We start from the raw sequence: 12,836 nt of genomic DNA on the forward strand, positions 1-12,836 counted from the left end.
ATTATAAACTGATAGCCACTTTGTAACTTTGTTAGAAAATGGATTACTGTTTGTATTTGTCCAATTGACTGATTCTTGGTTCCAGAAAGGGGACATAACTTATTGAAGCATTTACACAAAAATGGAAGACAGGCACAGTTAATGTTATTTTAGTGCAAAAATGTTTAGCTGCCTGTCAATCAAATAAATACGCAGATCTTTCCAGATTCTTTAAATTTTCATATTAGTTGGAAATTCATTTTAATATCCCCAAAATATAGAATTTGAAATAGTTTTTTTTTTGGTTAAAAAGATAGGTGAGGGTTATAAAGACATCATTACTACTTGTCATTACAATAAATAGAAAATAAAAAATGAAAAAATGAAAATACTTTTTTCAACTGAGATTTTGTTTTTAAAAAAACTTTAAGACATTTAAAACATTATTTTATCATTGATCTATTTTTTATATTTAAATTTAAATTTTAATATTTAGCTATATTAATATTATGTTATCCGTTTTTTTAGGATCTTTTAATATTATTGATGCTGTAAAATGTAAGAATTAAGTCTAAAGAGTTAACTATGAAAAAACTAGAAAATGATGAGTTTCACTGCCAAGTTTAAGGATACACTTGTCATGTTGTTTTTGGTACCTTGATACTTTTACTTGATTACTGTTTTTCAGAAGAAAAAAAACTTTTTTTGTAACTGAACAGAAAAGAAAACTTTCTAAAAAACTAAAGCAACTTAGACAATAGAAAGATATAAGCACATATAGAGTCCATTTTAATTGAAGTACTCTTTTTGTAAAGATTTTAATTGAAATACTAATTATTTATTAACAAAATATAGAGTTATTTAGTCCGTAGACTCGTGATTATACCAGGAAATTGAATTTGAGCTTTGTGAATTAGATTTATGTCGTTATCTGAAATGAAACAGAAAGATAAAGTTGAGCACATTATTGTCCAATTTTTTCTTTTAAGTTATAAATTTATCACCTGTCGGAAGTTCAATGAGTTAGGTCATCAACCGCACTTCCGGGACTCGAGCTTTGACACGTGTAACCAACCCACCTTGCACTCAAAGACAAAAGCAATTTAAAATAATAATCATGAAACTGGGATACAATTTTGCTCTAATTCAGTTTTGACATCGCATTAACATTTTTTTTTATTTTTGCAATGAGATATTAACATGACACCAGCTTTCACGTGCATCAAAGCTGGATGAAAAAGGACAAGAAGTTTACGTGAGATTTCTTCCAAAGTAAAAGCCACACCAAAATAAAAGTTAAGAACAATAAAAGTCAGATTAAAATAATATACTCGGAGATTCGAACTTATCATAAAAAGTCCCTTTACTGCCAACTTTATAATCCAGTATAATAATTACAAACTGAATGTTGGAGTGTATAAACACAATGTAGCTGAAGAGACAAGTTTACTTGCCCGAAACAGTTGGAAAGCTTTTGTTAGTTGACATGAGATTTGAAAACGGACCTACTTTTTAAATGATCAAAACTGCTCAAAGAACCAAAAGAGATCATGTTATTTGAATCCAATACAGTTTCATGGGAAGATGATCCCAACAGACCAGTATGCGAAACAGAAACGAGTAGTGTTTAAAGACAGATTCAAGACACTTGGAACATTTAAAGATCATTTTTTTCAGGTTTTTATGGGCGGAAATGTAACGAACATATGTACATTAGTTGTTCTTTGGGATCTCTCTATTTTAGATTCATGTTAGCAAGATCCATGGAGTAATCCAGTATTATACTATTATTCAACAATGCACTCTGATAAACTTATCTGAAGGGAAAAAGAAAGCAAGACGCAGGCTTCCATAAGAGCCATAATCTGGCAAGAAACATCAGACCAAAATCTCACTATGAGCAGAACAAATGATCAAGAAAGCATATCCTACAACACATCTCATTTCAACATAAATCAACACATAAATTTTATTCAGCAAATAGAAAAAAAATGAGCATTGAGGCTTCTGCTTCTAAAGATAGACAAGTGTCCAGCGACCATTGAAGTATAGGTGACATCATTAGGCTGTGGAGCATCTCCTCGTATAATTCTTCAGCTCCTAAAAACTTCCCCTCTCTTATCAATCTGCTGATCAATAAATATACTGTAAGTCTGAAAATCAGTTTCTACACACCTAGGAGGGGAAGACTCGTAAATAACTGCCATGCATGCTTCATCCACCTTATTACCCTTGCACATTCCATTTATGATGATATATTATAAGTAGCAGTATTAAGATCCATCTCACTCTTCTGAAATGCCTCAAATATTTCAAGTGCCATTTCTAGTTTCTGATTATCACAGAGACCCTCCAGCAGAATGTTGACAGACTTTTCGGATCTACAAACCCTAGCCAACATTTTGACCCGATTACAAAAGAGCTAACGAGAGTGGTCAAGTGTCACTTGGTAAAGTGTAAACCCTTGAGACTTGAAATGAAAGAGGCTCGAGAAACTTAAACAAAATTGAGAAAACGAAAACCGGTTAAATTTGATTGTTACAGTATCCGGTTCAAGTTGATTAGTACAGTGAGCGGTTCAAGTTGATTTTATCGACGAACCTTCCATCTCTCTTTCGCAAAAGTTAACGTACTAGATTGACTTCTTCTTCGTCTTCGTCTTTCACATCTGACTTTCATCGCTACTCTGCTCTCATGGCTTCTTCTTCTTCTTCCTCGCGTCGCATATGGAGATACCGCGTCTTCACTAGCTTCCACGGACCTGACGTCCGCAAAACCTTTCTCAGTCATTTACGCAAACAGTTTGGCTGCAATGGGATTTCGATGTTCAATGATCACGAGATCGAGAGAAGCCACACCATCGCCCCTGCTCTCAGACTAGCGATTAGAGAATCGAGGATCTCTATCGTGGTGTTAACGAAGAACTATGTTTCTTCCAGCTGGTGTTTGGATGAGCTTTTGGAGATTCTGAAATGCAAGGAAGAGATCGGTCAGATAGTGATGACCATCTTCTACGGGATAGATCCTTCTCATGTTCGGAAACAGACCGGAGATTTCGGGAAGGTTTTCAAGGAAACATGTCGTGGCAAAACCGAGGAGGAGAAGCTAAGATGGAGTCAAGCTTTGACTGATGTGGGAAACATAGCCGGTGAACACTTCCTTAACTGGTTTGTTTCTTTTCTTTCCTTCAATTGGATTTAGGATTGTTTCTTTCTTTAATTTACCAAATCAATCTTGTCTCGGTTGTTAGGGACAAGGAATCGGAGATGATTGAAAAGATTGCTAGAGATGTCTCAAACAAACTAAACATTACGATCTCTAGGGATTTTGAAGACATGGTTGGTATTGAAAAACACTTGGATAAGATGCAATCTTTGTTACATTCAGATGAGGATGGAGCTATGATTGTTGGAATCTGTGGCCCTTCTGGCATTGGTAAGACTACCATTGCTAGGGCTTTACATAGTAGGCTGTCTAGCACTTTCCAGCTTTCTTGTTTTATGGAGAATCTTAGGGGAAGCTGTTGTAACAGTGGTCTTGACGAGTATGGATTGAAGCTGTGTCTACAAGAGCTACTTCTTTCCAAGATTTTTAACCAGAATGGTATGAGGATATACCATTTAGGTGCGCTACCAGAAAGGCTGTGTGACCAAAAAGTTCTTATCATTCTTGATGATGTCGACAATCTGCAGCAGCTTGAGGCTTTGGCTGATGAAACTAACTGGTTTGGTGATGGAAGCAGGGTTATCGTAACCACGGAAGATCAAGAGCTTTTGGAGCAACATGGTATCAGCAATATATACCATGTTGATCTTCCAACTGAAAAAGAGGCTCGTAAGATCTTTTGCAGATATGCTTTTAGACAGAGCTTACCACCATATGGTTATGAAAATCTTGCAGAAAGAGCAACAGAGCTGTGCGGCAATCTTCCTTTTGGTCTCCGTGTCATGGGTTCAATGTTACGCGGAAAGAAAGAAGATGACTGGGAAAGTATATTGTGCAGGCTAGAAAATAGCAATATACCAAAGATCGATGCAGTACTTAGAGTTGGATTCGACAATTTACATGAGAAGGATCAAATTCTGTTTCACCTCATTGCAGTATTCTTCAACTACGAAAACGATGGCCATGTGAAAACAATGCTAGCTGACAGTAACTTGGATGTTAGACTCGGGTTGAAAACCCTCGCCTACAAATCTCTCATAAAAATATCTACGGAAGGAGAAATAGTGATGCACAAGTTACTACAACAAGTGGGCAGACAAGCGATTCAAAGACAGGAGCCTTGGAAACGCCAAATTCTAATTGATACTGATGACATTCGCGATGTCCTTGAAAATGATTCTGTAAGTTTCTCTTCTTATTTTTGAATGTGTCTGTTAAACATGGTCATTTGGCAGATCTTACCACATATTGTTCTAACATAACTTCTTCTGTTTTGAATTTTGTTTAGGGTAGTAGAAGCTTGATGGGGATATCTTTAGATATATCTACAATCAAAGACGACATGGATATTAGCGCAAGAGTTTTTAAAAGTATGCGTACTCTTCGGTTCCTCAGGGTCTACAACACGAGAAGTGATACAAATGTTAGAGTGCATTTACCCGAGGACATGGAGTTTCCACCTCGTCTGAAGTTATTACACTGGGAAGTATATCCGAGGAAGTTTCTTCCTCGTACGTTTTGTCCCGAACATCTTGTGGAACTACATTTGGAAGATACCCAGCTTGAGCAATTGTGGGAAGGAACCCAGGTTGGTACTTTTAAATATATTTGTGATACTTTGATTACCTATTTAATGGTTTTCTCATCATTTCATTTCATGAACATTCCTATTCCTTTGTGCTATTTTACATTCAGCCCCTCACAAGTCTCAAGAAGATGGTTTTGGATTCGTGCTTGTATCTAAAGGAACTCCCGGATCTAGCAAATGCTACAAATCTCGAAATATTGGATCTGAGTCGTTGCAAGAATTTGGTAGAGATTCATTCCTCTGTTGGAAATCTTCATAGACTGCAGAGTTTGGAGATGGTTTTCTGTAAAAAGCTACAGGTTGTTCCTACTCTCTTCAACTTGACATCTCTTGAATCACTCGTGATAATGGGATCCTACCAGATGAGGGAACTTCCAGATATTTCCACGACCATCAGAGAACTTGCAATCCCAGAAACAATGTTAGAAGAATTTCTTGAATCAACTAGACTATGGTCTCATTTTCAGTGTCTCCGGATATTTGGCTGTGCCATTACACATCAGTTTTTATCACATCCATCTAAGAGAAATTTGATGCTAGTGCGAAGTGTCACGGGTATTGAGAGAATTCCAGACTGTATCAAATGTCTTCATGGGTTAAAAGATCTATATATATTTGGCTGTGCAAAACTTGCATCACTCCCAGAGGTTCCTCGGTCGCTCACAACACTAACAGTATACAAATGTCCATCACTGGAGACACTAGAACCATTCCCTTTTGGCTCCCGGATTGAGGATCTCTCTTTCCTCGATTGCTTTAGATTGGGTCGAAAAGCAAGGAGACTAATTACCCAACAATCATCACGGGTATGCCTACCTGGAAGAAATGTACCTGCAGAGTTCCATCACCGAGCTATAGGAAATTTCGTGGCCATATGCTCAAATGCCTACCGATTTAAGATTTGTGCCGTGATTTCCCCTAAACAGGTGATGGTGGAAGATCAAGATATAGAATTACTGTGTCACATACTCATAAATGGTTGCCCCATGAAGAGCCCCTTGAAGAACAAATATGATCTTGGGATTACAATCCAATCAGAACATCTGTTTATATTCCCCTCCACATTGCTTACGGTAGACCGACGGCCTGAGCAGTACAGCGAGATATTGTTTGAATTCAGCACCACATCCCAGGACATCGAAGTTATTGAATGTGGTGTTCAGATCTTGAGGGACAAAACCGACATAAGAAGCAGCTACGGAAGCTGTGAATCTAATTCAGAACAACTATTGGAATTGGAAGACGACCTTGACTATGATGCACCAAGAGTAGATACCATTAAGGATTTTGCTAAGTTTCTTTCTTCGCTTCTTATTTTCCTTTTGAGTTTGATTCCAAGTGTTCTTTTTTATAGCTTACTAAAGCAACGTAAAGACTGGATACGTGATTATTTCACATCTTTCTTTTCCTTCTGATGTATTTTACCCATCAGACAATGTTCACTAGCTGTGTATGGACTTCAGCTATCTACTCGTTTTAAATTTTGTTAAATTTTCGAAGGAGCTGTACGTCTGCTGGCAAGATGTTGACGTTTCCATGGTTGCTCAAAAATGCTCTTGTTTAGCTGTTGAGATTTTCAAGTGTTCTTTTGTATAGCTTTTACACCTTGGCTACGGTTATTAGGAAGTATACCTGGTAAAGTGTCTTCTTCCTCGTATATTTAATATCTATTTAGAACAGAACAATAGCTGTTCTGTTTTAATGGTTTATAAAATACAGAAACGTGTCAACTGAATGATCATATGTTCAGGCACAGAGTACACTTATATGAATCATGGCTTGTTGGAAGAACTAGACATCATCAGAAAGAGATGAAGTTTCCATCAAAAGAAGTCTCCACTGACCTTAGTGTACAGTCGTGTGAGGCAGAATAAGTAAGCCAAACGAGACAAACAACAGAACCTTAAAACTCCAGATTCAGGTAGAATAGGTAACAAATTTTAGCTTGACTGTGGCACACAAGATTAGACGAGAAGACCTCATTGTTTCGGTTTCCCTTTGAGTTAATTCTGGGTTCACCAACCAATAGGATTTCGTTATTTCATATTCAATATCTTTTAGAAAATGAAACAAAATATTATCAAGTTTTAAAATAAAATAAAAATAAAAATAAAAAATAATAGTAGTTACAAAAAAAAAATTAAAATATTTTTGACGTCGTCAACAAAACACTAAACCCTAAACCCTTGGTAAACCCTAAAACTTTGGATAAATCTTATACTCTAAATCAAAAACACTAAACACTAAAAACACTAAACTCTAAACTTATCATAAACCCCAAACCCTTGAATATTTTAGTGTTCAGTATTTTTGATTTAGAGTTTAAGATTTATCCAAAGGTTTATGGCTTACCTAAGGATTTAGAGATTATGATTTAGAGTTTAGTGTTTGCTGACGACGTCGCATATGGAGATACCGCGTCTTCACTAGCTTCCACGGACCCGACGTCCGCAAAACCTTCCTCACTCATCTACGCAAACAGTTTACCAGCAATGGGATTTCGATGTTCGATGATCAAGGAATCGAGAGAGGCCACACCATCGCCCCTGCTCTCACGCAAGCGATTAGAGAATCGAGGATCTCTATCGTGGTGTTCACGAAGAACTATGCTTCTTCCAGCTGGTGTCTGGATGAGCTTTTAGGGATTTTGAAATGCAGGGAAGAGATTGGACAGATAGTGATGACGATCTTCTACGGGATAGATTCATCTGATGTTCGGAAACACACCGGAGATTTCGGGAAGGTTTTCAAGGAAACATGTCGTGGCAAAACAGAGGAGGAGAAGCAAAGATGGAGTCAAGCTTTGACTGATGTGGGAAACATAGCCGGTGAACACTTCCTTAACTGGTTTGTTTGCTTTTCCATTCACTTGTATCTTTCTTATCAGTCTCACATTTGAATTTAATCTCTTAATTAGGGACAAGGAATCGGAGATGATTGAAAAGACTGCTAGAGATGTCTCAAACAAACTAAATGCTACAGTCTCTAGGGATTTTGAAGACATGGTTGGTATTGAAGCCCATGATACACGTTATGGTATCACGTACCAGAGAAAGAAGATTAGAAACTAGTATCTTCCTTAAAGCATTAATAGATATTTGGTATTTTTCCTATTCTAGATATTAAGTAGTTTTCTTTTATTACTTAGGGTTATGATTTGTAATAGTCCTATATAAACATATCTAATTATCAATAAAGAATCATCTTCCAGCATTAACCTTATTCTCAGAGAGAGACTAGGGTTAAAGGAAGCTTTGCAATCAAGTTATCCCTACTCTTACCTGTAATCACGGCACCAGTTACGCGAGCACAAACGGCTCGTATCAATTTGGTATCAGAGCCGAACGATTCGATGGGGGACACTGAGGCGCTTACGAAACAGATCACAAAGATGATGGAGATGATGCAATCGATGAATGCAAAGATAGATGATAACATGAAAACCCAAAGTGCTAACATGAAAACTCTACAAGAGAGAATGGTGCGTCACGAAACTACTAACGAGGATCGCGGTAAGACGATCAAATTCTCACCCGAAGAACTTTCTGAAGTTGAAATATTAAGTGGAAGTAAAGGGAGCAAGGGGGCGATATCATTCGATACCAGAGCTGGTACGAGTTTTACACCATCCCAAGCTGAGAAAGACATTCCGGTGAGGAGTTGCGGCTTGGCACACGAGTCCAATTATGGGTTCTCTGGGGGATCATGGCCAAACCGATCTGTAGGAAGAGAACGAGGGCATAGGAGGACAGATGGAGGAGGAGACTGGAATGTAAGACCAATTGGAGCGGCACCACGCGACTCGCATCCAAATTGCGGAGATTATCGAAACTCGGAAGGGTTGATGGAAGGAGGATATTACGAAACTCGTGAGGACAGAAGCAACATCTTCGAACGAAGATGTGTGAAAGCGGCCAAAATAGAGTTTCCACCATTTGATGGGACAACCGATGCTATGGAGTGGCTACAAAAGTGTGATGACTTCTTTGCGGACCAAAGAATTTTCAGTGATGATACGAAAGTTAGACAAGCAACTTTTGTTTTAACGGGCCAAGCATACCACTGGATCATCAACTTGCGAAGATTGGTAACACATAGGCTTGGATGGGGGGAGTTTAAAAGGATCTGCAAAAGTCGATTTGGAAAGGCAGATGCAGTGAACCCAGTGGGATAATTGTCAAATCTTAGACACACGGGACCAGTGGCTGAGAACTGCAGTCAGTTTGAAGAATGTCTAAGCCGACAAACTAGACTCTCGGGTGATCAACAACTATGGCAATTCTGTGCCGGGTTGACAGATAGCTTAGGGAAAGAAATTGAATATCTGCATCCTGAAACAATTTTTGAAACCATAGAGTATGCTAGAGATAACGAGTACAAGATTGACAATGATAAACGCACCAGGACGTTTGGTGGCCATCTAGCGCCTATCACTAAGACCCTTGGTGTATCAGCTCGACAAGAGAATCGAGGATCAGAAGTAAAAACGAAAAAAATCAGGACCTCAAAAGCAAACGGGCCAGAAGAAATTTTGGAAAAAACTAACGCCAGCAGAGATGGCGGATCGAAGAGCGAAAGGGCTTTGTTTCAATTGCGATGACTTATACACGCCTGGCAATGTTTGTACTCCAGTTCTCTTTCATATTATGCCAGTCATGGAGGGAGATAATCAAGACGATGAGTGGATTGAGGAAGACGAGTTAGAAATCTCCATAAACGCCATGAATGGGGAACAAAACGAGCGAACCTTTCAAGTACAAGCTAATATCATGACAGGAAGAGGTTGGGTATTACTTGATACAGGGAGCACTCACCACTTTATCAAGAGCAGTTTGGTAGAGAAGTTGGGCATCCCGATGCACCAGAAACCTGGCCGGTTCGTAGCTCTTCCCAACGGAGGGTGATGTCCAATAGAAGGGTTTTGTCAAAACATGTCAATGACGGTACAAGGGCACCAATTCAAAACTGACTGCTTTGCAATTCCTCTGAAAGGTTTTGATGTGGTTCTTGGAATCAGATGGTTGAATGCATTAGGAAGAGTGATATGGGATGGACCAAATAAAACTGTCGAGTTCAATCATGGCTCCACCCTAGTTATATGGCACGGAGAAGCGGAAGAACGTGGCAAGACAAATATATCTCTTCACGCTTTAGGTTGTGACTCGGAGGGATTAGAACACTGGTTCTCCGATGAAGAAGAAGTGTTTACGACACCAGGAACTAGTATATGACGCATACCACAGGTGCCAAAGAAGAGCATTTGTGCTCTCAACCCGGTGCCCGCGTCGGACTTGCTAGATATGGTTCTAGCGAAATACAGTTCGGTGTTTGCGATACCAGTTGGTCTGCCACCAAAGCGGGATTGCGATCATAGGATTCGTTTGCTTCAAGGGTCAAATCCGGTAGCAGTACGTCCATACCGTTATCCGCACCTCCTTAAAGATGAAATAGAAAAACAATGCACTGAGATGCTTCGCAACGGGGTGATTCGACCAAGTAGTTTTCCATTCTCTTCATCGGTGCTACTAGTGAGGAAAGCAGACAATACTTGGCGCTTCTGCATTGATTATCGAGATCTTAATAAAATCACTGTGAAAGACAAGTTTCCAATTCCAGTTGTGGATGAGTTGCTTGATGAGCTACATGGAGCTCGGTTCTTTACAAAACTTGATTTAACATCAGGCTACAATCAAGTCCGCATGTTTGACGAAGACATTGAGAAAACGGCATTCTGCACACATCATGGCCATTATGAATTCTTGGTAATGCCGTTTGGCCTTGTGAATGCCCCATCCACCTTTCAGAGCTTGATGAATGTGGTGTTTACAAAAGTCCTTCGAGAGGTCGTCTTGGTTTTTTTTTACGATATTTTGATCTATAGCAAGACATGGGCAGAGCATGTGCGACATGTTGAGTATGTGTTGCAAGTATTACAAGAACACCAGTTACTGATAAAAAAGAGTTAAGTGTTCCTTTGGGAAGCAGGAAGTGGGCTATCTTGGACATGTTATTTCTCATGAAGGTGTCCAAGTTGATCAAAAAAAAATTGAGGCTATCACGGAGTGGCCTTCAAGTATAACAAGAACACCAGTTACTGATAAAAAGAGTTAAGTGTTCCTTTGGGAAGAAGGAAGTGGGCTATCTTGGACATGTTATTTCTCATGAAGGTGTCCAAGTTGATCAGAAAAAAATTTAGGCTATCACGGAGTGGCCTCAACCGGCTACAGTTCGTGCATTAAGGGGATTTTTGGGTCTGTCTAGATATTACCGTAAATTCATTCAAGATTATGGCGTCATTACTGCACCATTGACTCAACTCTTAAAGAAGACGGGGTTCGGTTGGAACGAGACTGCAACAGAGGCTTTTCTCGCCTTGAAAAAGTCTCTTTCTGAATCTCCAGTATTGGCACTACCCGATTTCACTAAAGAATTTGTTGTGGAATGTGATGCTTCTGGGAGTGGTATTGGAGCAGTTCTACAACAAGATGGACACCCTATCGCTTTTTTTGGCAGAACGTTAGCAGTTCGTCATGTCAAGCTCGCAGCATATGAGAGGGAGTTAATTGGGTTGTCAAAGGCAGTACTTCATTGGAGACCATATCTGTGGGGACGCCGGTTTCTCATACGAACAGATCACTACAGTCTTAAGTATCTACTAGAACAACGGCTCTCGACATCTCCCCAAGTTCATTGGATTAGTAAACTACTTGGCTTTGATTTTTCAGTCGAGTTTCGTTATGGAATGACCAATAAGGTCGCTGATGCTCTATCTAGGCGTGATGACAATGGACCAGAAGAGGTTAGTGAACTTCACGCCCTACAAAGCTCTACAAGCGGTATTCTGTCCCGAATCCGCCAAGAGATTAAGACCAACATAATACTTGGATAACTCAGAGATAGAATTATTCGTGGAGAAGAATCAGAACTATGGGAAGCAAAGGATGGTCTTATCTTTCGCAGAGGAGTTGTTTATTTGGATTCCAATTCCGAATTGGTGCGAGAAGTAATGACTGGTTTTCATAACTTTGGCCATGAAGATGTCCAAAAGACTATGGAACGTATCCGCAGGGATTTTTATTGGAAAGGTTGGAAGAAGAGTATTCAAGAGTTTGTGAGTACTTGTCAGGTTTGTCAGAAAAATAAATGGGAAACACTTCAACCCGCAGGATTGATGCAACCACTGACGATTCCAACTAAAATATGGGCTGACATCTCTATTGATTTTGTTGAAGCATTGCCAAAAGTTTCAGGAAAGACAGTTATTCTGATGGTGGTCGATCGCTTCTCTAAGTACGCACATTTCATTGCCTTAAGTCATCCTTATACTGCTGTTTCTGTAGCTCAAGCGTTCTTCCGAGACATTGTAAGATTGCATGGGATTCCAGAAACAATTGTATCAGACAGAGACAAGGTCTTTCGTAGCATTTTTTGGCGTGAATTGTTCAGACTTATGGGTACTAACCTGTGTTTCACGACTGCCTATCGACCGCAATCTGATGGACAAACAGAGGTGGTTAATAGGGCGTTAGAGATGTATCTTCGGTGTGTTACAGGGGATGAGCCACGACAATGGCTTACTTGGCTTCCTTGGATTGAGTATTGCTACAACACATCCTACCACACTAGTCTCAAAGATACACCATTTAGGATGGTTTATGGGAGAGAACCACCTCGACTTTTGGACTATACTACAGGGAGTTCCAAAGTTGAAGCTGTTGATGTTGAGTTGGAAAGAAGAGATGAGTTCTTAGCAGTGGCACGGGAACGTTTGATGGAAGCTCAGAACAGAATGAAAGCTGTATATGATAAACATCATCGCGCAGCTGAATTCAATATTGGAGACTGGGTTTGGTTGAAGTTACATCCTTACCGACAGCTCACCGTCGCAAAGAGAGCGTTCACAAAGCTATCTCCCAATTTTTATGGACCATTTGAAGTACTAGCTCGTGTGGGAACAGTTTCCTATCGTCTCCGTCTTCCGGCTGGGTCTCAAATTCATGATGTTTTCCACATATCACTGCTTAAAGCGCACAAAGGAGACCGACCCAATACAGAGCCTCTGCTACCACCGGTTTTTCAGGGACGAGTGTTACCGGCTACACCA

The 12,836-nt window shown here is 39.5% G+C and overlaps 2 protein-coding genes across 2 annotated transcripts; both read left to right on the plus strand.

The window, feature by feature from the left end:
- Nucleotides 1-2,614: 2,614 nt before the first annotated feature.
- On the plus strand, nucleotides 2,615-6,239 carry LOC106315426 (disease resistance protein RML1A-like). Its single transcript, XM_013753151.1, has 4 exons — nucleotides 2,615-3,146; nucleotides 3,230-4,325; nucleotides 4,433-4,732; nucleotides 4,840-6,239. Exons 1-4 carry the CDS (start codon nucleotides 2,674-2,676, stop codon nucleotides 6,145-6,147), a joined length of 3,177 nt encoding a protein of 1,058 aa, XP_013608605.1. The 5' UTR covers nucleotides 2,615-2,673; the 3' UTR covers nucleotides 6,148-6,239.
- An 897-nt stretch (nucleotides 6,240-7,136) lies between these two features.
- On the plus strand, nucleotides 7,137-7,803 carry LOC106314286 (disease resistance protein RML1A-like). Its single transcript, XM_013752188.1, has 2 exons — nucleotides 7,137-7,579; nucleotides 7,650-7,803. The coding sequence occupies exons 1-2, from the start codon at nucleotides 7,236-7,238 to the stop codon at nucleotides 7,801-7,803; spliced, it is 498 nt and encodes a 165-aa protein (XP_013607642.1). The 5' UTR covers nucleotides 7,137-7,235.
- Nucleotides 7,804-12,836: the final 5,033 nt, after the last annotated feature.

The sequence above is a fragment of the Brassica oleracea genome, chromosome C9 (assembly GCF_000695525.1).
Source record: "Brassica oleracea var. oleracea cultivar TO1000 chromosome C9, BOL, whole genome shotgun sequence".
NCBI lineage: Eukaryota > Viridiplantae > Streptophyta > Magnoliopsida > Brassicales > Brassicaceae > Brassica > Brassica oleracea.

Excerpts from the sequence above, each read along its gene's own strand:
- LOC106315426 (XM_013753151.1), top strand. The coding sequence starts at position 2,674 with ATGGCTTCTTCTTCTTCTTCCTCGCGTCGCATATGGAGATACCGCGTC. Across the intron at positions 3,147-3,229 it reads GGTGAACACTTCCTTAACTG|GGACAAGGAATCGGAGATGA; the intron begins GTTTGTTTCTTT and ends CTCGGTTGTTAG. Across the intron at positions 4,733-4,839 it reads AATTGTGGGAAGGAACCCAG|CCCCTCACAAGTCTCAAGAA; the intron begins GTTGGTACTTTT and ends TTTTACATTCAG.
- LOC106314286 (XM_013752188.1), top strand. The coding sequence starts at position 7,236 with ATGTTCGATGATCAAGGAATCGAGAGAGGCCACACCATCGCCCCTGCT. Across the intron at positions 7,580-7,649 it reads GGTGAACACTTCCTTAACTG|GGACAAGGAATCGGAGATGA; the intron begins GTTTGTTTGCTT and ends TCTCTTAATTAG.